General features: G+C 51.3%; 1 protein-coding gene across 3 annotated transcripts in view; it reads left to right on the top strand.

Moving 5' to 3' along the window:
• Window positions 1-594: 594 nt before the first annotated feature.
• Window positions 595-23,009, top strand: part of slc8a1b (solute carrier family 8 member 1b) — a 102,248-nt gene continuing 79,833 nt past the window's right edge. For all 3 annotated transcript variants that reach the window (XM_053874615.1, XM_053874613.1, XM_053874614.1), the window contains exons 1-4: window positions 595-913; window positions 13,724-14,634; window positions 15,219-15,383; window positions 16,291-17,081. In XM_053874615.1, the coding sequence (XP_053730590.1) occupies window positions 13,765-14,634; window positions 15,219-15,383; window positions 16,291-17,081 (1,826 nt within the window). In that variant the 5' untranslated portion in view covers window positions 595-913; window positions 13,724-13,764. The remainder of the gene's footprint in view (window positions 914-13,723; window positions 14,635-15,218; window positions 15,384-16,290; window positions 17,082-23,009) is intronic.

Here is a 23,009-nt window from a genome sequence, read left to right as displayed (position 1 = left end):
GTGGTTCTGTTTATTTGACAGGTCGGCGGCTTCAGTGAGTTCGTCCGGATGACTGCGTGTGCGGATGATAGCATCGGCCCCTTGTGTGGCTACGACAGGGCAGCAGGGTTTCCTGCTCCGGGTCAGAGACCTGTGCTTACTGAGACGGTGAAGTGCCTGGATCTGTTTGGTTCATGGGAGTCCTGTGCGGTGGAGTCCGTCCCAGCCACTTGGGTTGAGGTGTGGGACACCCTGGATCGGGCAGTGGACACAGCTACAAACAGCATTTTCACACACTCTGCAGCGCCACAGAGTCTCAGATGGCCTCTGTATAGCTGAGGACCGAGCACGTGTTCACGCACAGACCGGGCTCAGCTTCAACGAGCGGTGCGGAAATGTTGTTTTAAAAAGATTTGCAGTGGTGTGTGTGCGCTGAGCGCGTCCACGCGCAGCAGCGAGCCTGGAACCTGCTTCTTCGTTTATATTCGGTGTCCGTCCATGAATGACAGGGAGGAGGAAAGAAGCGCGCGCACTCGGAGAGAGAGAAAGGAGGAGGGCGATACGATCCTCTCTCTCTCTCTCTCTCTCTCCACTCCGTAGAGAGGGAGGGGGATCTGAGGGGAAGAATGAGGAAGAAGTCCGCGGAGCTGCGCGCCTCGTCCGACTGATGCGGGCTGGCTGAGGAAGCGCCGCTGGTTCAGGTCGCGCTCCATGGAAACGCGGAGTCGGCAACATCTGCAGACCCACAGCAACAGCAGCAGCAGCAGGAGGAGATAAGAGCGCGAACCTGGACTCCGCTCCCCTGCGTGTGCGCGCCTCGGTCGCCGGCGGTATAAGAGCTCCGTGCGCCTCCACCACCGTCCCCACTGCGACCGCCGCTACCATCGCCACGACCTCCTCCGCTGCCTGAGCCGGACTCTCGCGGGACCCACAGGTAGGAAGTTCTCCACGTCAGCGCGCTCGTGTTTCTGCGTGTGGCGCCGCAGCAGCGCCTTTCCTCCGCGCGGGTCTGACTCGAGCGGAACCTGCCGCTTCTGCTCCGGGGCTTTTCTCCCTCCGCCCGCTCGCCCCCCTCCACTTATTCCACGCTCCTCACCCGCCACTCCTTCTGCCGGTGCGGCCGGAGTCACCATTACGGATGCAGAGCACGTCCGGGGACTGGAGCCTTTTTATAGGCTTTCAATGTGGAAGTTTGGTGGCAAACATGCGCAGTCTTGCCCCCCAAACCGCCTCTCCTCAGGCTCTCGAGTCCAGCGGAGGCAGCGCGTTTGCGCATTTCTGGAGGCTTCCCAGCATTCGGCTGCGCATAGATCATGTGGCGGGACACCTCCAGACCCCACTTACGGGCCACCCCCTGCTTCCACAGCGGGGTTGCTTCAAACAAAAAGGGAATTGAAAGTGGCCCCTTTTTAAGGGCTCCTGATGCTCGCTCTGGTCCTCCGCGCGGACGCGGCCGTGCGGCTCACCCACCGTGGATCGGGTCACATCCGAGCCCCAGACCGCGGGAGACGAGGAGCTGCTTGCTCTGCTCCGCGCATTGATCCTGGTAATGAAACACTCGGAGGATGGCGGAGCAGCTGCGGCACCACAGGGAGCAGACGTTACACAACATGTGTACTGGCTCCTCAGACGCAGCGTGTGGACATTTCCACACCACGCTGGACTTCAGCGATCACTAGTTACAGTGGAAGTTAGAAGTGAATACACATATTTTTTTAATCAAAACATCCAAATGTCGGACCTTTTCAGAGTGGTGAGTGATTTGGTCCGGTTTGGTGAGGACACTCAACATCTCTGGTGGCTGTCATCTGCTGGAGTGACCATCCTGACATGGACAGGCTGTGGTGCTTTCTGGGCTTTTGTGGCGACTAAAGCAGCTGGCCACGTGTACTGAAGCAGCCCTGTAGAAACGTCCAGTGAAGCGAGGCATCAGCCCCGCACAGATGCTTCGCCACACTCCATAGTTTGGCTGCAATGAAGATGGTTTTGGGTGTGTGTGTGTGTGCCACTCTGACGATGTGAGGGCCGACGGCTTTATAAGGTCCTTATGACCAAAAGCATGTGTTTGGTACCGGCCATGAAGCCAGGACGGTTCCTCCTGATCCAGTCCCTCTGAGGTCAGGTGAGCTGTCGGCACGCTTCACCTCTGGACTCGTACTCGTACATTGCCAGAGAGGAAACTGGCTCGTTTTTGAAACCCATTTTTATCCTCATCTTTATGATTGATGGATTTCCGTAGTGTTCAGTTTAATGTAGAAGCCGATGGAGAGCCACTGTCACTCGGAGCGGATCAGTACAGCACCACCTGTGGGTCGCTGTTTCCAGGTTTGAAAACACGGAGTTTTATGTTGGGGGGGGCGTCTTGCTTGAAAGCAGGAGACCTGCTCGACTGGCCACGGTGGTGGAGCGCTGACTGAAGCAGCCAACACGAGCGTCGGAGGCCCCTCCGCTGCTAACGCTTGGCGCCGCTGATGGGCCCCCAACGTGCAATGAACTGGCTGAATTTTGAGCCGTATAGAAAGGGAAAATGAGGACATATCTGGGACCGTACCTTTAATCTGTGTGTCCAGCATGTATCCGAGCAGTGCGCAACATCCAGACTCTCTCTCTCTGTCTCTGTCTCACACTCACTCACTCACACTGCAGACATGTAGCTGCCCCAGACTGCCTGCTCACTGCGTTGTAAATAAGTCGGCAGTAAAAGACGGCGCAGGAGAAAAGTCGGCTGGGCGCACGCTCCCTGGTGCCATTTTAGATCAGGGAACTGCTCTGGAAGGAAAAAAACAACAATGATTTGCTTTGTCGTCCTCAAGCTTGTGTGTCTGTCATTCGTCATGCTCACTGCTCTCACTCACAAACTCCATTATTATTTAAGCGTGTGCAGGATAAGCCTCTGATTTGACATGTTTTAGCCAATTAAAGGTTTGATTTCATTGTTATGCTATTTATTGCTTGATCTATTTTCTATTTGATTGATTTTTTTTTTCATCTACATTTGATATTGTGCTGTGTTTCCTTTTGTCCTCATTTTTTTGGTCCCAACAGGCCGATACCGATTTTTGCTGTTTCTTTTTTGGTTTTTCTTTTTCTTCAACTAAATAACAAACAAAAGTCACTAGTTGTATTTTATAATAGATTCATCACACGAACCTACTAAATCGCCATCATTCCAAACAGCACTGTGCAGAAAACATTGCAGCTTATAAAGAAATACATTAAAAACAAATACATAAAAAACAATAAAAAAGGGAAAGTGCTCACGTTAAAATAAATACTTTTTATTCCCTTTCAATGAACAATGAAGGGATCAAACCCCAAATATATAAGCGTCACTCATCACTTGTTAGTGGAACGTTGCCTTATAACCTGACTCTTTTCATTGTCTTTTCATCGCGCCGGTCTTCAACAGCAGAACTCGGCTGCTCATCCTCAACCATAATCTCCATTAGCATTGGTTTAGCCAGTGGTTAGCATCTGTTGGTTAGCCTCTTGGTTGCGCTTGAATTCTGGTTTCAACGCTCCGTCTGAGTCCGTGGGTGCAGACGTTGTGAACTACAAATCGGTTGTCATTTTCCTGGACGGAGAAGTGAGCGACGCCGTGGCTGGCTCTGAGGTCGGCAGCTGCAGGCGGGGTTTTCCAGAGAGGGCTGCCTGCTTCGTTTTGGCATTTTGACATCCTGAAGACAGAGTGTTAGTCATGTGATCGGCCGGTCATGAGGCGGTCACAAATGGTCAAGTGGAGTCATCAGATGGCCCCCGTATTGGCACCCATCCATCACGTTAGCTTCTCATTCACTGAATCTCTCTCAGTGAATTAGTTCATAGATGACTCAGATGGAGTCATTAAAAAGTTGGAGTCTTTATTGTTCAGTTCAAGAATGAGACTTTAATTGGCTTCAATGATCCGTAGCAGCCCACGCCGAGGTGTTCATCATCTTTGTGCTTCGCCGCTTCATCCATTTGTTTTGTCTTTCTTCATCGATACTTAGAGAGCGACGGATTGACTCAACACAATGGTTTGTCATGTGACGCACTTGGCTCACACTTAGTGGCCATGATGGAGGAAAGGTGAAGGTCTCATGACTTTTCGCTGAGTCAGCTGAGACCCGAACCCAGCTGCGGTCCGAGTCACCTTGTGTTGTCGTGACCCACGAGGCGCCACGTTTGACTCAGGTCTGGGGCTCCTGCGGACCCTCATCTGGAGGGTGCAGGGTAAACAGTGGCAGAGCCTGGCTCAGCGTGAACCGCTGCTGATGGAAAGCCAAGTCAGGCCGCCAGCAGGGGGAAACGCCGACCCGTGCAGATCCTGCCGATTAAGATACTGGTTTCAAGCAACTGCAGCGAAACGTGCTGGGAAAGTGTCTGAGGGACGGTCACACTGGAAGTCAGTCAGAGGTCAGATGTGTCATCTTTCTGATGTCCGATCATCAAGCTTTTCCACCTGAGATGAGAAGGTCATTGCAAGACAATAATCCAGAAGTTGCATTGCAGGAGACTTTAGTTAGTGGGTAATAATCTTGGTTTGTTTGGAACAGACGCAGAGTTTTCGATGAATAGATGGTACAGGCGAGTTCCAACAGTCTGAGAGTCTCAGATCCCTGCTCCACGTACGTCTGTGAGTGGAGCAACCACAGGTCCGGAAAAGTACAGTGAACTGCTGCGTGATAAACACTGTCAACAGCAAACAAGTTCCACTTGCATGACTGTGACACAGACATTTCTCGGTTGATCTGAATGACTTGCTTGAAGTGCGCCGCGTCCTGTTGGTGCGGAGGCTCTGCTCACCTTCCTGGAGACGGCAGCCATTGATGGTTTCAGGTGTCGCAAGTCAAGCTCCCCAGGTAAAAACACACAAATCATGGCATTTGCATCTGTGCGCTTCTGGTTTGTGTCACACAGTCAGTAGCAACATGAAGGCCTTCACTGAACCACAGTGTACTTATTGTAGCAAAGGTCAACCCATATTGTGTTGAGCGCTAGACTGAGATTCCACTCGTTGTCAGTGCTTATTGTTGTGCGTCGCTTCCTCCTCTTCTGCCTCCGTCAGAGCTCTTCAGGACCCAGAGTGGTGTTTGTGTATTTAAGATCAATATCACTTGTGACTCTCTCGCGCGCCGCTGCGGCCTCCTCGGGTCACCTAACTGTTGTGCGACCAAGAATCCTGCAATCCGACTCGACAACTTCTGGCTCAGCTGTTGTTGGAATGTAACAGCTGAGCGTTAAAAGTCTGTGTTCCGTTTTCTGTTGGAGAACGACGTGAGAGACGTGTCTGACCTGACCTCAGCTTGCTTTGGTCAAACCAGTGACCCACCATCTTACTAGTCCCCACTAGTCACTAGTTTTACTAATCCTGTCCCTGAATGGAGCAGTGATACACTAGTGGTTAGATGTACTGGTGTGGCGGGTTTAACACGAGTATCAGCAGCTGAATACTCGGAGCAAATTAAAACGAAACAAAAACCTTTCAGTTTTCATTGAAATATGAAAAGTATGATCTATTCCATGTCTAAATGAAAAGGTATTTCTTCACTCTCTCTTGTGAAATGATTTTCTTTAGCCCTGGACAGATGTATTATACGGAACACTGATGTCTTTTCTGAGGAACAGGTTTATATTTATTGTAAAATCATACTGAACAGTCCATATTTCAAAAAATGTATTTTTTTTACCTTGACCTCCGTGTTCCTCCAGTTAGTGGTTTGTTGAAGGTCACGTGATTGTATTGTTCCCAGAGGTTCACCTTCTTCTTTGTTGGCTGTTAACGGAATTCTTTCTTTCCGTGGCCCCTTTTTCCCCGATGAACTCACCTTCTCAACATTTCTCAGTTGACAGCAACCCTTAGTGACAAACTACACGCAGCACTGCAGTTTCACCTGGAAGCAGAAGCCTCAGTTGCTGACTGGAACAGAGAACAACAGCTCCGAGTCATCGGCGTATTCAGTGTGACGTCGCCTTGTTGGAGGACCCAGAATCCTGGAGACAGAAAGAGACAGGCGGGAGAGACGTGGAAACTTGACGGGACTGTGAAGCCCGCAGAGGTCACGGGGGTCAAAGAAGCGGCAACCAGATAAGTGAGGTCAAATACTAGAAGGAGCTGGGCTTGGTGGGAGACAGGAGAGCGTGGGGGGGAGGGGCAACACTCGCAGACCTGGAGCGAGACCTGGCTTTTGTTGTGGCAAACAGAGATGGTATGACTCGAAAGTCCTCTTTGACCCAAAGCCGCGCGTGTTCCATGTGGCTCCTCAGTCGGCCGCCATGTCGCGCCAGGCTGTGTTTGTGGGGTGATTAAATAAGAATGAAGGCAAACACGCAGAGGCAGGTCGCAGCAATAATGCATGGACTGAGAAGATTCAACTCAATTCGACTCGACACGGCCTCTGAATGAGGCTGCTCTCTGAAGACGTGCGCCAAGCGAGACCTGTAAAACCGCCTCCCTGGATAGCCACTTAGAGGAGACCAAACCAGACGCCACGCTTGCATGGATGTTTACCACCGGTTTTATGAATTAAAGCGTGGCGTGAGAAAAGATAACTGCTCCTTTGATGTGCTCGCCAGGAGGACTGTACATCATTGGTGTAATAGGAAACCAATTTGGCTTCTTTTCCTGCGCACTTTCATCCACCACGCTCTGCCCGCTGTGTTTGTTGCCACAAAAATGCTGTAAATGAATTATTAAAAGCATGACGTAACTGAAAGATTTATACTCTATTGGTCCCTGATGGGAGGTTTGGTTTCAGCGCGCAAGCTGTTTTTGTTTTGAACCTCTCCAGGAGTGAGCCAGAGTTGGAGAGAGAGGAGAGAGAAACCTGCTGGGAGGAAAACCGAGCTGAGCCAGAAGATAAAACCCTTCTGTATTAGGGGACGCTAAACTGGCCCAGGCGTCACGGGCGGCGTGTGGAAGAGGGTTTGCTGACGCTGCCGGTTTGGAGCTACTTTGTCTGGTTAGAGGTAGATCTCGGTCGACCCTGATGCTGGGTCACAGTGCGACACTATGTCTGTCACGTTATGCACCAATGCTTCCACCCAAGGGCCTGTCGTGCCTGATGATTTTGTTGAGAACACCTGGAGCTAGCGTGATGTCAGTAGCCTGTCAACCGCGTCGGACGTGCCATCAATAACAGTGCTCTTCCGTGGTGGGGTCGACCGATCGAGTGTGGAACTCTCCAGATGTGACATCACCCGAAAACAAACGTGGTGCCACGCGTCCAGCTGCCGCCTAATCCAGCGAAATTCCCGGGGTGAAGCAGCCTTTTCATGTCCTGCTGGAAAGGAAGGCCACGCCTCCATTTTCTCGTGTGTGTGTGTGTGTTGATGCACACGCACATCTATTGCTGCGGGAGGGAAGTGTGGGAGCCCCACTGTTACACTGTCTGTTCACCAGGCAGAAGCGCCGCTGCCGAGAGAGGCAGCCGGGTGTTCCCAGTCTTGGTGGAGACAATCACCGCAGGGTCCCAAGTCCTCCCCTGAGAAATGGCTGGTCCACACACTCAGACCCCGGAGTGCTTCTTCTGAGAGCCGGTGGGAGCCGCCAGTGTAATGGCTCTCTCCGGGTTCATTACGCGGCGCTGGTCACCACCGCGCCCTGAGGGAACACACTATTGATTGTCTGCGCTTCATTCGGAGGCCCGGAGAGATCACTTTGGCAAGTCAGGTGACGCATTGTGTTTCAAGTGGAGGCCATCCATCTTGCTCGCCACATGTGACCTTGAGTGTGGGTGAGGTCAGCTGCGTGTGCACAGTGCTCATGTGCTGGTCTAGAGCCCTGGAAGGCTTGTGGCTGTCCGAGGGTGAGAGGGTCCATGGGACTGACCCCCTGCTTGCTAACGTGACAGGCCTGTCTTGCTGTGTCTTCCTGATGAAACGCCGGACCAGCCTCTTCCCATCCCTCAGTTCTGATAATCCGGTTGCTCTCGGGACTCAGAGGAAGGAAAGGCTTATTTTCACTCTTCTTTTTTCAAATGCCCAGGACGTGTCAGAGTCACACGGCTGAGGTTTCCACTCGACTGAGGCAGGCGTCCACCTCCCGTCCTCTGGGATCAGCAAGCAGACAGACTCCAGTGAAAGCACCACCAGAAACTAACAGGCATTTCATTCATTTTTAGGTGATGCGTTTTGTTTGCTCTTCAAGCATCCAGATCGATAACTCACCAGCTCCTTTATGTCACCTCTGGCTGAGATGTTGCTTCCTGGAGCTCCGCTGTTGAAAACTGCTTCCTGTCATGGAAGATTAAAAGGGGACGGAGCTGGAGCTGCGGAGCTTCACTGGCTGTGAGCGCTGTTTGTTCTCATGTGCATTGTCTTCATGTAAGCAGCGTATGCTGGGTCACATGTTCTCAGGGAGACCCTCAGGACCATCCTGAGAGGTTCAAAGCCTTGGCGATGAAATATGCAGCAGTTATTGTAGCGGAGCGCGCTGACCATGAGAACCGTCGTATGGGCTGGATAATTGGCGATGAATGAAGGATCTATTTTGGTCCAGCGTAAACATGAACAAAAGAAGGAGACGTCTTCACCGGCCTGCGTGAGGGAGGTAGTTCAGGAAGGAATGGATGGCTTTCTTCCTTCACCTGCCACAGAAGAGAAGCTCCACGGCCGAAAAGACTTCATTTCCCTGAGGAGTGGTGCATCGCCTGGTCATTGTCTCATGTTCTCCTCATGCTGCCTCGGCAGTCGTGGTCAGACAGGTCCGGATCCTCTCTCAGTGCAGCAGTGAGCCTCAAGAAAACATGTTGGTTAAATGTGTGGCTCTTCTGTGGAACTTAGAGTGTTGATCTTGTCTGATCATTTCCGCCTTCATTGCTAGGTCTCCGCTGTTCTCATCTGGGTGGAACATCTGGAATATAAGTAGATGTTGTCGGATGATTCCAGGGTCTTTGTACAGTAGTTTAGGATTCGTATGTGATTGTTACTCCTGGCCCAGATCCAGACGCATGAGAAAAGTTTAAAAGTACCAGTGCTGCACTGAACTGGATCCGACACCTCATGGAAGGGGTTTAAAGAACATGTCAGTGGACCAATGTTCAGCAGTGTGGGACATCATTTGCTCAGGCGACTGGGGAGCAGACCGATGAGCTGGATCTGAAACCGCTGCCCGGCTTGCTGGTACTCCTGGCAACAGATCAACACTGCGGCTCACACTGCGCCCCCTGCAGCTCTGCCAGTACCAAGCCAGCACGCAGCCCTATGTTTCACCCAGGAGACGCTGCTTTCGCTCCTTTGTCCTGGTCTGTTCGGCTGCAGATTTAATGAGTTTTTCCCTTCACTGAGCAAATCCTTCTCAAGCGCCGATTGTTGTAGCAGTTTTTGATGGTCTTCCAGGTGTGAGAGGGGGACGTCAGGCTGGTGCTGCAGAAGAGTGTGCCAGCAGAACAAATGGACGTTCATTGTTCAGCGGCGTGAAAGACAAATGACGGAGACAATAGCTGACAATGACTGAGATTTGTTCTCGTGTCCGTCCGTCCTCCTCTCAGAGGACCTTTAAACACAAGTGGAATTCATGAAATGATTTTTGTTTGACGCTTAGTTGGAGTTAGGGGTGTGGCAGCAGTGTGTTGGGGTGAGGAAGAACAGTCATGTGACTACGATCCTGGGAGGAAGCTGGTGTGAATGTTCAAACACTGATCACATCCACGGAGGGAGCGGAGATGGTGTTGATGTAAAAACAGAGACCTTTCACGCTTCATCACATTTAATAGCAACATGCGACACAAAGGGAGGTGGTGGATTCACTGCAGATGTGGCGACTGACTTCACATCTGTCAGAGCGGAGGTGGCGCTGCTGCAGGTTTAAATAACATTTATCTCACACACCTGAGTTTGTCAATGTGTCACATCTACGTGTCTTTTTTCTGCTTTGCAGGGGATTGTTTATATGTGTTTATTGAAAGAGCTGTCGCTGTGGGTGGAGCTGGTCTTTCTATTGACCCTCCCTTTCTGCTTTCTCGTCCGTCTCCGTTTCTCACGAGAGGCCGCTGTCCAAGTGACCTCGCTTATCTCCTTGAAAACATCCTCTCGGCCTTCACTTGAAACAAAGAGAGGAGAAAGAAGCTGATAAGAAAAATCAGAAATCTCTTTTCGCAAAAGAAAATATTGACGTTTGTGCCACTGGAAACAATTCTGTCCACACGCTTTGTGAATGGATGGAGGACGTGTCGCTTGTTGATGACCTCACTCCACGCTTCAGTCGAACCAGGATTGAGTGCAGAAGCAGGAGAGTCATGGGCCGCATGACTCAGCTGCACAGTGGGTGGAGTTCTGCCACCACAGAGCACCAGTGGGTTCAGTATGGAGACGGTGGCGTCGCAGTGGTTTAGGTCTGGACTAACTGGCTCAGGGCTGGCCAACCATTCAGAGACTCAGAGCATCATTGTTGTACTGTGCTGCTGAGCAGAGCCACCTCAGGCTGTGAGGCTTCACCTGAGCAGCTGCTCACCTGACTCAGTCTAGTGGTGAAAGCTCCTCCCTGTGTGTCACCAGGTTGATGGTTCACCTCCGGCGTACGTCTCTGGTGCCTGTCTTTTTCAAACCCCTCAATCTGACCCTGATCCTCCTATTCTGACAGTTCACCGGAATAGCTCTGACTCTTTCCTCTTATTTCCTGTATCAACCACGATTTCAACAGCAACTTGACCAAAACAGCAGCCAGTTCAGCGACTCATTTGGTGAAGAGCCGCATGAAACAGGGGCAGAGTCACGTGTGACTCAGGAGCCGCGGGTTGGCCAGGTCTGCACTAGGTGGAGAATGACGTAGAACCTGGGTGACAGGGAGAAGTGGAGATCTGTTCGCTCATGTTGTGTGTTACATCAGTCTGGTCACTCACTGTGATGGGTCTGCGAGTGGTTTTCTTACCATGAGACTGGTCCGCCTCTTACATCCTCCTCTGGAATGAAGAAGACAAAATTCAACACAAAGCTGGTAATTCCTCTGAGGTGATGAGAGTCACGTGGGTCTATCAAGGAGCGTGTCGCAGGGATTGTCTTCATGTCCAGAGATGTGTCGCCCACAGAAGCAGGGATTATTGCTCTTATTTAGAAGGCCATCGTCTTGGCACCGTGCCGTGTCACGTGTCGAGTGCCTCACACGCCCTCTGTCTTGACGCCTCCATCCTGGGACACGCTAACATGGTTGTGTTGACGGCCTGGGTGTGAGACATGACAGTGATGGCAGTGTAGCACGGGAGGATAATCACAGCGCTGCGTGCTCGCCTCCGCTGCTTAACACCAGGAGGACGACGATCTCCACTGAGACAAGGCTGCGACTGAAAGTGTTGCGCAGCGAACACGGCCTCTTTCAGACCTCAGGAGAGTCACTCCTGTGTGGCACCTCAGTCCCAGCCTTTTTTAGCTTCCACCTGCAAGAATAGAGGAAGCCTTTGGTGCTGAGACCCACATGTTGATGCTTCACTACAGCAGCGTCTCAAGCCAATGATGCACTTCATGGGCCCCACAGGAGGAGACAACCATATGCAAGTTAGCCGCCGTGTGTCTGAAGAGACGAGTCCAACCTCTGGCTCACACTCCTGAAACACATGTTCAGTCTGTGGAGCCAGCTTGGTGCTGAATGTTTAGCTGCTTCTCGGTGGGACAGGTCAGGTGTGTTTGGCTGAATCAGAGATGTGGTCACAGGTGACCCAGACTTCGACTTGACTACATGATGTGGAGTCAAGGAAGCAAAAACTCATCTTCATTCAATGAACACTTTTGTAGGTAAAGAATATAAAACCTTATAATGTGAACAATGCAGCTCCTGCCAGGCTAGTGCCAGCCCATAACCAGGCCCCCAGCACACCCACTGACAAGCTGCTTCGTAAGGAAGAAACTGTAAACATCTGTAGACAAGAACCTTTGCTGCTACACTCTGGTTACCCTTTCAGATGCAGGAGTCCCCTGGGCAGCTCTGTTACTCAGCTGACGCTGATTCATTTGACACAATTATAATAATGATCAGTCCCCTGACTACTGCTAAATGTTGATAGTTCTGCTCATCTTCTTTCATCTATATATGCGAGATAGGCAACAGTTGTGTCAGCTGTGTATCTGTGAAGGTTTTCATTCCTTCCTTCTAAGAAAATCTGTACCAAGGCTTTGATCCCTGTTCAGCTATTTTGCTGACATTCGCCATGCACTGTGAGCTGGGGAGCGGGGTGGGTGGGTGGGGTGGGGGGCTTCGTGACAAGAGATACAGCAAAATCCTCCTCCGACTGAAAAGCTGCCAGTTAGTTTTGGAAACCATTGTTTGTAGTTTGGAGGTTCTCTGCGTTTTCCTCCTGTCCTCACACGTCCCACCAATCACAGCGCTTCCTCGCCGCGATGACGGATGGTAAACAAATATGGTGCCTGCGAGGGACCAGCTGTGGCTGAAAAAGCTTTGAGAATGGGAGAATTTCCTTTGTGAAATGACCTGGCAGAAACACTCTCTTCCTGGAAACCAGCGTGATGACTCTACGAAGAGGCTGTTATACCTAATAGTCAGACATGTGGGACGTCCAGACGCCCTTCTAGCCTGAATCCTGCTACTGTGCCGTCGAAAGGAAAACAGAATAATGTAGAAAATAAGGAGCTCCGAGGCTCTGTCGGCATGTGAGTGAGAGGCTTGAGGGAACTTTGTACCACACACATGAAACATTTCTATTGAAAAGTTGATTTTTCAGTCACTTGCAAGTCGGCCAATGGTGATGCGCTTGAAGAACGGACTGGGGAAACGATCCGACTGCCTTGTGTTGATATAAATGCTCCTGTGTGGCGGAGAGCGCCCTCACCTCACTCTGCGGACATGTTACAGCGGCGACTGCGCGGCCGTCTTTTTCATACAACTAGTCGCTCTGGAAACAAAAGCTCTGCGCCGACCGTCCCCGCTGGTTGCATGGCAGGAAATAACCCTGTGACTTATCCTGCTCTTGGTGACGTCGGACCTCGTAAGCTTGAGTTCCAAGTGTTTGCTGCGGCAGGTTATTCATCCCTAGTAGCTGTAGAAATGCTTCAGAGCAGGGGTGAGTGGGGGCGCTTCCACGCAGGGCCACAGCAGGTGCCATGTTTTACACCTTTTCAGCCATCAGGTGTCTCAGGAATGTTATCAGCTGATAGTCAGTGTGGTGTTGCTTGGTTCTTCTGACGCCTCACTGGTTAAACAGTGCTTGACTGGGTGGAGCTAAAACCTGCGCCACGTGCACGCGCAGTATGAAGTGATGTAGCTAACCACAAGGAATGCTGTGATCACGGTCACCTGTCTGATCTGTGGCGCGTGTTTGGTACCTGACCTGCACATCTATCCAGACGCTCAACACCAAATACACCCAGGTCTTATCTCAGTCACTCTGGAGCCTTCCATTTAATTTCAGAATTGACTGCTGTATTAGAATGGAAAGACCAGGCGCCCGCCTCAGATGAGATTCTGTTGACACAAGTGTTATCAGAGCAAGCCACTCCTGGCTGCCAGAGCCCAGGCACCGCGGGTTGTTGCTTGGAGAGAAGGTGGAATGGTGTCCCGCTGAGCTCTCTGCTGCGGTGAGAGCTCTCTAACCCTCTCTGTCTGGGCCAGCTGGACAAACATCTGAGAGAGAAACATGTCTTCAGACCAGATCAGCTGCATGTTTGTGTTGAGAATGGTTTTTTAATGCCACGTTTAAGGTCAGCTTTTCTCCACCGCTGCCAAGCTGGATGGAAGGAGCTCCAATATTGATCATCAAAAGTTGCGAATGAAGTGTGAAGATTTCATGAACTTGCTTGTTCTGTTTCCTCTGCGCAGGTTCATCTGTCTTCTGAAGGAACTCCGATCCAGCCTTCAACATGGGTCACCACTCCTCCCCACTGTCGCTGGCCTTGAGGTTGGCAGCCGTCGGCGTGGTTCTCCTGCTCAGAGTCCAGCCGTCGCTGAGCGGGGCTCCTCCCGAGCCCAACCTGGGCAGCTCGGTATCAGCGGCGTCCTCAAATAAAACGGAGTGCAGCAAGCCGGAGGAGTGCCAGCCTGGAGTCATCCTCCCCATCTGGGAACCCTTGAACCCGTCTTTCGGCGATAAGGTGGCCAGGGCCACCGTTTACTTTGTGGCCCTGGTCTACATGTTTCTGGGCGTGTCCATCATCGCTGACCGCTTCATGGCGTCGATAGAAGTCATTACTTCGCAGGAGAAAGAAATCACCATCAAGAAGCCCAACGGAGAAACCAGCACCACCACTGTCCGGATTTGGAACGAGACGGTGTCCAACCTCACCCTGATGGCTCTGGGTTCTTCGGCTCCCGAGATCCTCCTGTCGGTCATAGAAGTCATCGGTCACGGGTTTGAAGCCGGCGCGCTGGGGCCCTCCACCATCGTGGGCTCTGCGGCGTTCAACATGTTTGTCATCATCGGCCTCTGCGTCTACGTGGTGCCCGATGGTGAGACCCGCAAGGTCAAGCACCTGCGGGTCTTCTTCGTCACGGCCACCTGGAGCATCTTTGCCTACATCTGGCTCTACCTCATCCTGTCCGTCATCTCGCCTGGCGTGGTGCAGGTGTGGGAGGGCCTGCTCACCTTCTTCTTCTTCCCCATCTGCGTGGTGTTTGCCTGGGTGGCGGACCGCCGCCTGCTCTTCTACAAGTACGTGTACAAGCGCTACAGGACGGGCAAGCAGCGGGGCATGATCATCGAGACCGAGGGGGACCGGCCTCTCCCGTCCAAGGTGAGGAGAGGCAGATACACATTCACATCAATGCTGCGAATATCGCACACACTCTCGGCCACAGACAACATGGCGCTAGACTTCCTCTCCAGCCGCCAGCGGCAGAAAACAATCCTCATCTGCCATTGCTGCTCATTGCCTCGTGAGCATTCGTAGAAAAGCAGATCAGCAGAAACAAACTGTTACTTTCTAAAGACTTGAGCAAAAGTGTATCTGAAACTCATCACGTTAGTCTCCTCCGTTGACGAGTGAAGCACACTCTGTTTTAATGTCCACGTTGACGGACTTGCATTACGTCCTCTGCCTGGAAAATGCAATGATTTCTCAACGTTGTGGCTCAAAAGCATCCTCAGGCTCTTGGAGTCCACTCTTTCTTCATGGTGAAAGACTGCAGAGTCCTGCTGAGAATCACGCCTGCGGTCTTATTTCGACTGTGGCTGGACCAGAGATTGAGGGGAAATAGAAACGGATGTTTTGGTCCTTTAAGAAACACTTGCACACACAGCAGCCTGAGGCTTCATTTAGAGGCACTATCATGCTCTCACACTGGCACTGTAACAGGCGAGCTGACCTCTGTCTTCCAGGTGGACATTGAGATGGACGGGAAGATGCTGAACTCTCACGGTGTGGACTTCCTGGACGGTACACTGGGCCTGGATATTGACGAGAAGGACCTGGACGAGGAGGAGACCAGGAGAGACATGGCAAAGATCCTGAAGGAGCTGAAGCAGAAGCATCCAGACAAGGAGGTGGGTTTGATGGACAAGCCCAGGAATTTCTGTAAAAACCTAGTGGGTTCTGGCGTTTCCATGGCAGCGCCGAGTGAGTGAGTGAGTGAGTGAGTGAGTGAGTGTATCCTCCTGACTCAGTCCATGTCCAAGCCTGGGTTGGTGCTCCAGCCACAGCAGGCCATGGGGCAGCAGAGGTCAGGCGTGTGATTGCACCTGCCGCTGGTGGGCAGGTTGTACTTTGTACACGTCTTGACGGCATCGTTGTTGGCGCCCGCTCGACCTACAGGCTGCTTGCTGACTAAGGAATCGTCTGATCTCCAGGAGGTGGAGCTTACGCTCAGCTCCATGGTCTTCAGCTGGTTCAGCTCCAGATGCTTAGGTGACTGGGAAAAGGTTGGGAATGCAGGGTGAGGAAATCTGTTGGCTCTGGCAACGTTCCCAACAGATTCCAGCATCTCGGTTTTGTCTGGTTGAATCTGGAGCTGACAAAAGTCACGTTGGCGGCAAAACTCACCAGCAGTCTGCTGCGACGCTGTAGCGGCGCTGACAGCTTTGGGTCGTTCAAAAACGGGGTGGTAATCAGATCGGATTCAGAATCGCTTCAAAACGAAGAATGATTTTAGCGAGAATGAAATGTGGCTCTGGTCCTGGAAGCGAATGCCTGGATGTTTTCATGGTGTGGGGAATGACTCCTGCCCATCAAAGTTAAAGCTACCTAATAATGCTAGAATGTCTGTGGACTGCTGGGAGTGCTCTCTGCGCGAGGTGGTCCCCATGGCAACGGCGCTGTTTGAATGGAACTCTTGATCACGTCAGAGTGTGTGGGAGGAAAGAGGCTCCGTATCATGAGGAGGCCAAACATAGGATCCAGCGTGGACTTGATCGAAGGGAAGACGACCTTCACGTGTCTGTGCTTCGCCCCCAGGTGGAGCAGCTGATTGAGCTTGCCAATTACCAGGTCCTGAGCCAGCAGCAGAAGAGCCGCGCTTTCTACCGCTGCCAGGCCACGCGGCTGATGACTGGCGCCGGCAACATCCTGAAGAAGCACGCGGCCGATCAGGCGCGCAAAGCCGTCAGCATGCACGAAGTCCGCTCCGACATCGGAGACAGCGACCCCGTGTCCAAGATCTTCTTCGAGCCTGCCTCCTATCAGTGTCTGGAGAACTGCGGCACGGTGGCCGTGAATGTGGCCAGGCGTGGCGGGGACTTGGCCAAGACGGTCTCTGTGGAGTACCGCACCGAAGATGGCACTGCCAACGCCGGCTCCGACTACGAGTTCACTGAGGGCGTGATTGTTTTCAAGCCTGGCGAGACCATGAAGGAAATTCGTGTCGGGATCATCGACGACGACATCTTTGAGGAAGACGAGAACTTCCTCATTCATCTGTCCAACGTGAAGGTGCTGACGTCCGAAGGCGAGGAGGCGGAGGAAGAGGAGTCGGCCAATCACGTGGACTGCGTGGCTTGCCTCGGCTTGCCGTCCACGGCGTCCGTCACCATCTTCGACGATGACCACGCCGGCATCTTTTCCTTCGAGGAACCCGTTTGCCACGTGAGCGAGAGCGTCGGCACCATGGAGGTGAAGGTGCTGAGAATGTCAGGCGCTCGCGGCGTCGTCATGCTGCCGTACAAGACGGTGGAAGGAACCGCGAGAGGCTGTGGCGAGGATTTTGAAGACTCTCACGGCATCTTGGAGTTCCAGAACGACGAGATCTTGTAAGTCCACCTTCTCTTGCCTCAATGCTGCCGATGTGTGAAGTGGAGGGGTGGGGTGGTCACGGAGCAGCGACTCAGCGGCTCAGGATCCCCGCTCGTTCATCTGTTCATCTCTTTTCTCTGCTGCACATCCCTCCTTCTCCTCTCTCTCCGCCCTTTCCCCACTGGATTGTTTCCGGCTGCTGTTTTACTCCTTTGCGGGTTCGATTGATTCGGCGGAGCTTTGTAGTGAAGCGTGTTTAAGCTGTGACGCTTTTGTTGTTAAACCCGGGAGATGAAGTCGAGCCCCCGGATTTCAATCCCAGACTTTGCACTTTCTGAGTGGATGAAGGAAGTTAGAGACGGCAACATTCGAACGGATTGGGGCGAGCGCGCAGATCTTTATGGAGCTTCTTTGAAGCACTTCTGAGCTTCTGATTTACTGCACATGAATGATCTTTGTCGTCACTTTGCTGTTCAGAATTTGTTTCTGAGGCAGCTGTGGAACCTGCTGTGAAGTCCTCAACAGTTCCACAAAATAACGACTATAATGTGTTGTCGGAGACAAAAATGATGAAGCGCTGCTCTTCAGTGCAGCTCACCAGGCAGCTATCTTCAGATTGTATTCGTCTATTTCTTTAGTTTGTGTTGGGTTTCAAGGGTAAATATTGAATTTTCACGACGTCCGACCTGCGTTTGTGGATGTGTTGGCACGCGGCGGGGCGTGAGTGGCGCTGCAGATGCGGCTCTCGGTCCTGTGGCCGTGGTTTCTTCAACACCGGTGAGGTGTTCATGTGCTCCCATTGTGAAGTGAAATTGCTGTTTTCCACCAAAGACTAAACATCAAGCACACGGAGCGCTGAACGCAGTGGGAATATTCAGGTTGTCTCCGTAAATGACTATTTGCAGTGAAGCCTCTGAGGCCGCCACCTAGGGCTGAGGCAGCAGTGGCGTCCGCGGCTTCACACAGGTACATTTTCTGACCACATCGTGGAAAGGAGCCTTGAACTGGTGGCATTGTTCCAGTGTCAGAGCTCCACTGTACCTCGGTACGGGAGATATGTTGGCTGACTTTCAGCTCCTGTCACTCTGGCCCGCGTTCGGCTGCAGAGGAACTGATGAGCGTTGGTTAGTTACATGTTTGGTGGAGATGGCAGATGTTTCCTCAAGACGCTGGTTTGGAAATGCACATTCAGAGGTTCATCCTCCAGATTCAAGTTGAGTTTGACAGACGTATGGCCGCCATTTTGAACGTGGCGGTGAACACGACTGGACCTTCGCTTCACGCCGGTCCTCAACTCAGCCTGCCTGTTGAGTGGAATCAGGGTTGAGTCTTGTCACTGGCTGGGCCTCCACAGAAGGTGCCGTCGTACCTGCTGCATGGCGGGGCCTGGAATCCAGAGCAGCTTCAGTAGCAACACCCTGGTGGCTCTATTTTTATCAGCCCTGATGGAAATATCAAACTCTTTTCCGCTAAATAGGTCAGTAACACTTTTTCAATGCGCCACTGACGAGTGTTTGAGACAACACTGTCCGTCTCTTCGTGGACGCACGTTGCTCAGCTGAGTCCGGGGCGGATTTATTCGCATACGGCGACGTATTAAGGTCAAGGCTTCAGGAATGGGAGCACGCAGGTGGACGGCCCGCAGATGCCTGCGAGACAGAGATGCTGCGTGCACACACACAGACCTCCAGAAGACGGGGAGGAGTGTGAGGAGCTTTTTCCTCCTGCATCCACGGAGCAGACTGCCACTTCACACTCCAGCAGCCAGCGCAGAGCAGAAACCTGCCGCGCGCCCTGGTTAGCCCGCCGACACCTTCATCAGTACCTGACCTACGCCTACGAGCCTGTGCCACAGGATCCATGAGTGACATTAGCTTATGAATACATTTATGAACCTTGGACTGCTGGCGACAGACATGCCACTGTTGTTTTGACGTGTCGGCAAGAGCCAGGTGAATTGGCTGAGGAGAACAAATGCTGGTTGGGTTGGTTCAATAGGTCTGGGAATCCGTCCGCAGGGCGTGGCTCATCAGCACTTCAGTAGACGGCGAGGACATTAGCCTGTGTGTACGTGACTGGCCGAGGAGATGAAGCGTTTCAGCTGTCCGCGGGAGCCCCCCGGGATTAGAACTCACAACCTCTGCACCATCAGGTATGCTAACGGTTCACGCACAAACCAAGTAGGTGCTTCGCTAACAAGCCAGCGGAAATCGGCTCCAGGATGTCGTCGCCACACTTTGACCAAATCTGTCTTCAAAGCAAATGTGAGCATTAAACCGAGATTATGGGCTGAGCATATCGGAGGTGATCTGCTCACACTTGTTACATTAGCAGTGTAATGCTAATGAGCAACGATGGCACGCGCACGCACCCCGGCACACACTCGCTCCTGGTGCCACGGCACCTTCATTAGCTGCAAATGCAGCGAATTCATTAGTGTCAGACCAGAGCACGTGTGTGCGTGCGTCTTCTGCTCCTCGGGGATCATCGATGATTAAAACCTTCTTCTGCCTCTTCACGTCATGAGATCCTCTGACCTTCCGTCCGCTGAACAAATATTGAGATGAGATGAGATGAGACTGCCCATATTCTTCTTCCCACTGTGGTGCTTACGCCGTCGCACAGACCCTATAAATATATATATATATCACATTACAGTCATGCGCAAAGCCACAACACGATCAACAGTGGAGGGACAAAGCAAACACCGTGGAAACAGACACCTTGACAGAAAAAGAAATGTACTTTCAACATAAATGAATGATTGAATATTTAGATAAATATACAGTATATGATGTCCATAGTCACATATTATTATTAGCAATAAGAAAATTCAGTATTATTATCATTGACGTATTTCATATTATTGACTTAAATGGCAATGTTATTATTAGGGGTGGAAGAAATCAATACACTCAAATATTGCGATGCTAGATTGCGTGATATTTTACGTCGTCTGCATCAATACTTGCTATGTAGACACTTGGTTATGCTGCTGCATTTGTCACATGTGTCTAGTAGCAACATTTTCTGGAGTGACTCTGTGGACTGAAGGAGCGATTCATTCCTCTGCTGTCCTGCGAAATGTAACTGAAAGTCGAACTGGACTGACTTCATAACAATGGTAATAATAATAAACCTCTTTTCATGCACATTATTTTGTGCTGACTTTCCTCTTAAGTTGATGCTTCTGGTCACTATACACTGCTGAACTTACTGTATTGCAGTGTATTGAATCGCCACTCGTGTATCGATGAATCGTAAAAATATTTGATTTGGTCCCTCCACCGACCTTAAAAATGAGAAGGGAGGTGACAGAGGAGGAGCTGTAACCTGCGCGCTTCACAAAACAGCATCACCATGGCAACCACATGGATGGATGGATGGAGTCATAAAAGATGAGTTCATATTTCAATATACGGATTGTGCAGCTGTTTTCCAGTGATGCTTCATTTCCAGATCGTCTCCTGTCGAGAAGTGATTTCATGACAGTGATGAAATGTGTGCATTATATTGATGCAAAGTTTTTTTTATTTTGATTTTTTTTTATTATTTCTTATCAATGTCATGATTATTGTCATAAGAAAGTAGCAAACATTTGTCTTCTTATCTGTCAATGCTGTACCTGATTATGCATTCCATGAATTTTTAAATAACTCATTCTTATCTTTTACTGTCGGGTTCATTAAAGAATTCAAGCCGTGCTGAAGGCTTAAGAATAGAGAAAAAAGAAAGTCCTCTTCCTCCTCCTCCTCCTCCCCCTCGGTGCATCTTTTTATCAAAGTGTGAATCGTGTGATGTGTCAAGCGCTGTGAGGTGGAATGTGTTCCAGGGAGCTCGTGTTACGTTTGCTGTCTGTTGTTTTCTGGGGGTCAGGAGGTCAAACCCAGCTGGAGGGAAGCGGTGAAACAAGTCTGGCCGGTTCAACCGGCCGATTGACTTGACTGGTTTCTGTAGCTGGAAGCTGTGGATTTAGGTCTGCAGCGTGAAGAGGGAGGGTCCCGGGAATCAAAGCTGCGGCAGTAAATCTCCTCTCCTCTGTTCGCTCTCAAAGCAGGTGAAGCTTTTATTGTGAAAGTGAGATCAGACCCGGTGCTGTACGCCAGCATTAAGGGATTCTTCTACACCGCCCTCCTGTTCTTCTTCACGTTTTCACGTCCACTGAGGAAAAAAATCCTTCACTTGTGAGACAGGTTTGTGAGAAAAGCTGCGGTTACTACTGTCGCTGAAGTGCGATAGGAAATGGACACCAATTAGACGATTCCAATGAAAGGCGTCCTCCGTCATGAGGGTGTCCCCTTTAAAAGTGAGGCTTCCGTCGGCTTCATCTGAGTCAGTCACGGCCATGGTCGTGTGGACGCCTAGCATGCATGCTGCTTGCGACCTGAGCAGATCCGTGAAGAGGTTCTGCGCGCCGTCACTGGGACTGTGACTCAACCGGAGGTCACACCCACCCTTGTGCCCCCCCCCGTCGCCCCGCCTGTCTACTGTAAGGACTTCTAATGGATGACTCTGTCTGCGCTAACAGCATTAGGCTGATGCTAGTTTTGGGCGAGCAGCCACGTTGATATTGGAAGCAAGTCTGGCTGCGTTATTCATCTTGTTCAGAAACCCCCCCGCTGAGCTCTGCTAAACATGTTTGTGCACCATTGTTTTCCTGCGGAGAAACAGACAGGCGCTCTCAAGTGTCACGATACTTGATGGCAGTGTGCTGTATTGATATTTTACCTTCACTCCATCAATATTTCATGAAAGAACACTGTAAGATGTATTGAGGCTTGTGGCTCACCCTCAGTGGATCCGCCTCCCCCTTCAGATCCTTGGGACAGCTGTGAGCCTTTGGACCGTCTCTGTCAGCTCAGCTAACCACCACAGTGTTTGGATGTGAAATGGAAGTGTAACTGTAGGTCGAACTGGACTGAGTTCACTACACTGCCAAATTAGCTCTAATACACAGCGTTCTGTGCATTTTTCCCTTTAAAATATTGACTCTTGTGAACAACTCCTGCTGTTGATATTGGTATTCACCGTGCAAACAATATTTCAAAATATCAGGAGACATCATATTGGCACGCTAGTTTTATGGGGCCCATGTGGGCCAGTGAGCGACGGGCTGGGGGGGTGGCGCCCTGCACTTCACACTGAAGCGTCACCGTGACGACGGACCCTGTTGTGATGATGGTGTCACTTGATACCTGACACCACGGGCAACGAGCAGGGTGGAGAAATAAAGAGCAAACACGTGAGTCGGAGAGTCCAGATAATCTTTAACTGTTGTTGAACCATTCCTGCCTGGCAGGGCTCAGCGCCTCGGTGACTGCTGGAGCGTGCTCTTGCAGAGCTCGTTGCAGTTGCGATGTCAAGTTGGAAAAAAAGGTGTCCCAAGAGACAGGCGGATGCTGGGAGGTAATGAGGAGGACTGGAGGCCGCCATGTTGAGTTCACACGTCCGAGGTCAAATTGGTTGTTTGGGAATTCTGGCTAGTAAAGAGGGTGATGTGCTGTGTTCCCTCATTGAAAGCTCCTTCCAGGCCTGAACACACCGACTTGTCTTCCTTTCTCTCCGGCTCACATGCCTTCTTCTCGACACCACGTTGCTGCGGGAGACCGCGGCCACGGCTGCCGCACTCTGCGGTCAAACGCTGCCAGTTGTAGTAAAAGTCCCGAGCATTTCATGCTCTGCTGGGCCCCCGTCTCTCTGCCCGCTCTTTCTCTTCCGCTGCGCCGCGCTGACAGAGAGAGAGAGAGAGAGAGAGCGAAGGAAGGAGTGTGAAATCAGTGTACATAGAGGGTGGAAAAAAGGAGGCGATGTAGTAATGAACGGAGGGAGGGAGCGAGAGAAGATGAAAGCCTAACAAGAGAAGCGGGGGAAAGATAAATCACAGACTGGGGAGAGTGAAAGAGCTCTCAACTAAATCACACAACATGTTCTATTTTCTCAGGAGC

Source organism: Synchiropus splendidus, chromosome 9 (genome assembly GCF_027744825.2).
Source record: "Synchiropus splendidus isolate RoL2022-P1 chromosome 9, RoL_Sspl_1.0, whole genome shotgun sequence".
Lineage (NCBI taxonomy): Eukaryota > Metazoa > Chordata > Actinopteri > Syngnathiformes > Callionymidae > Synchiropus > Synchiropus splendidus.
The sequence above is the reverse complement of the archived record's forward strand: the minus strand, read 5'-3'. Positions and strand labels throughout refer to the sequence as shown.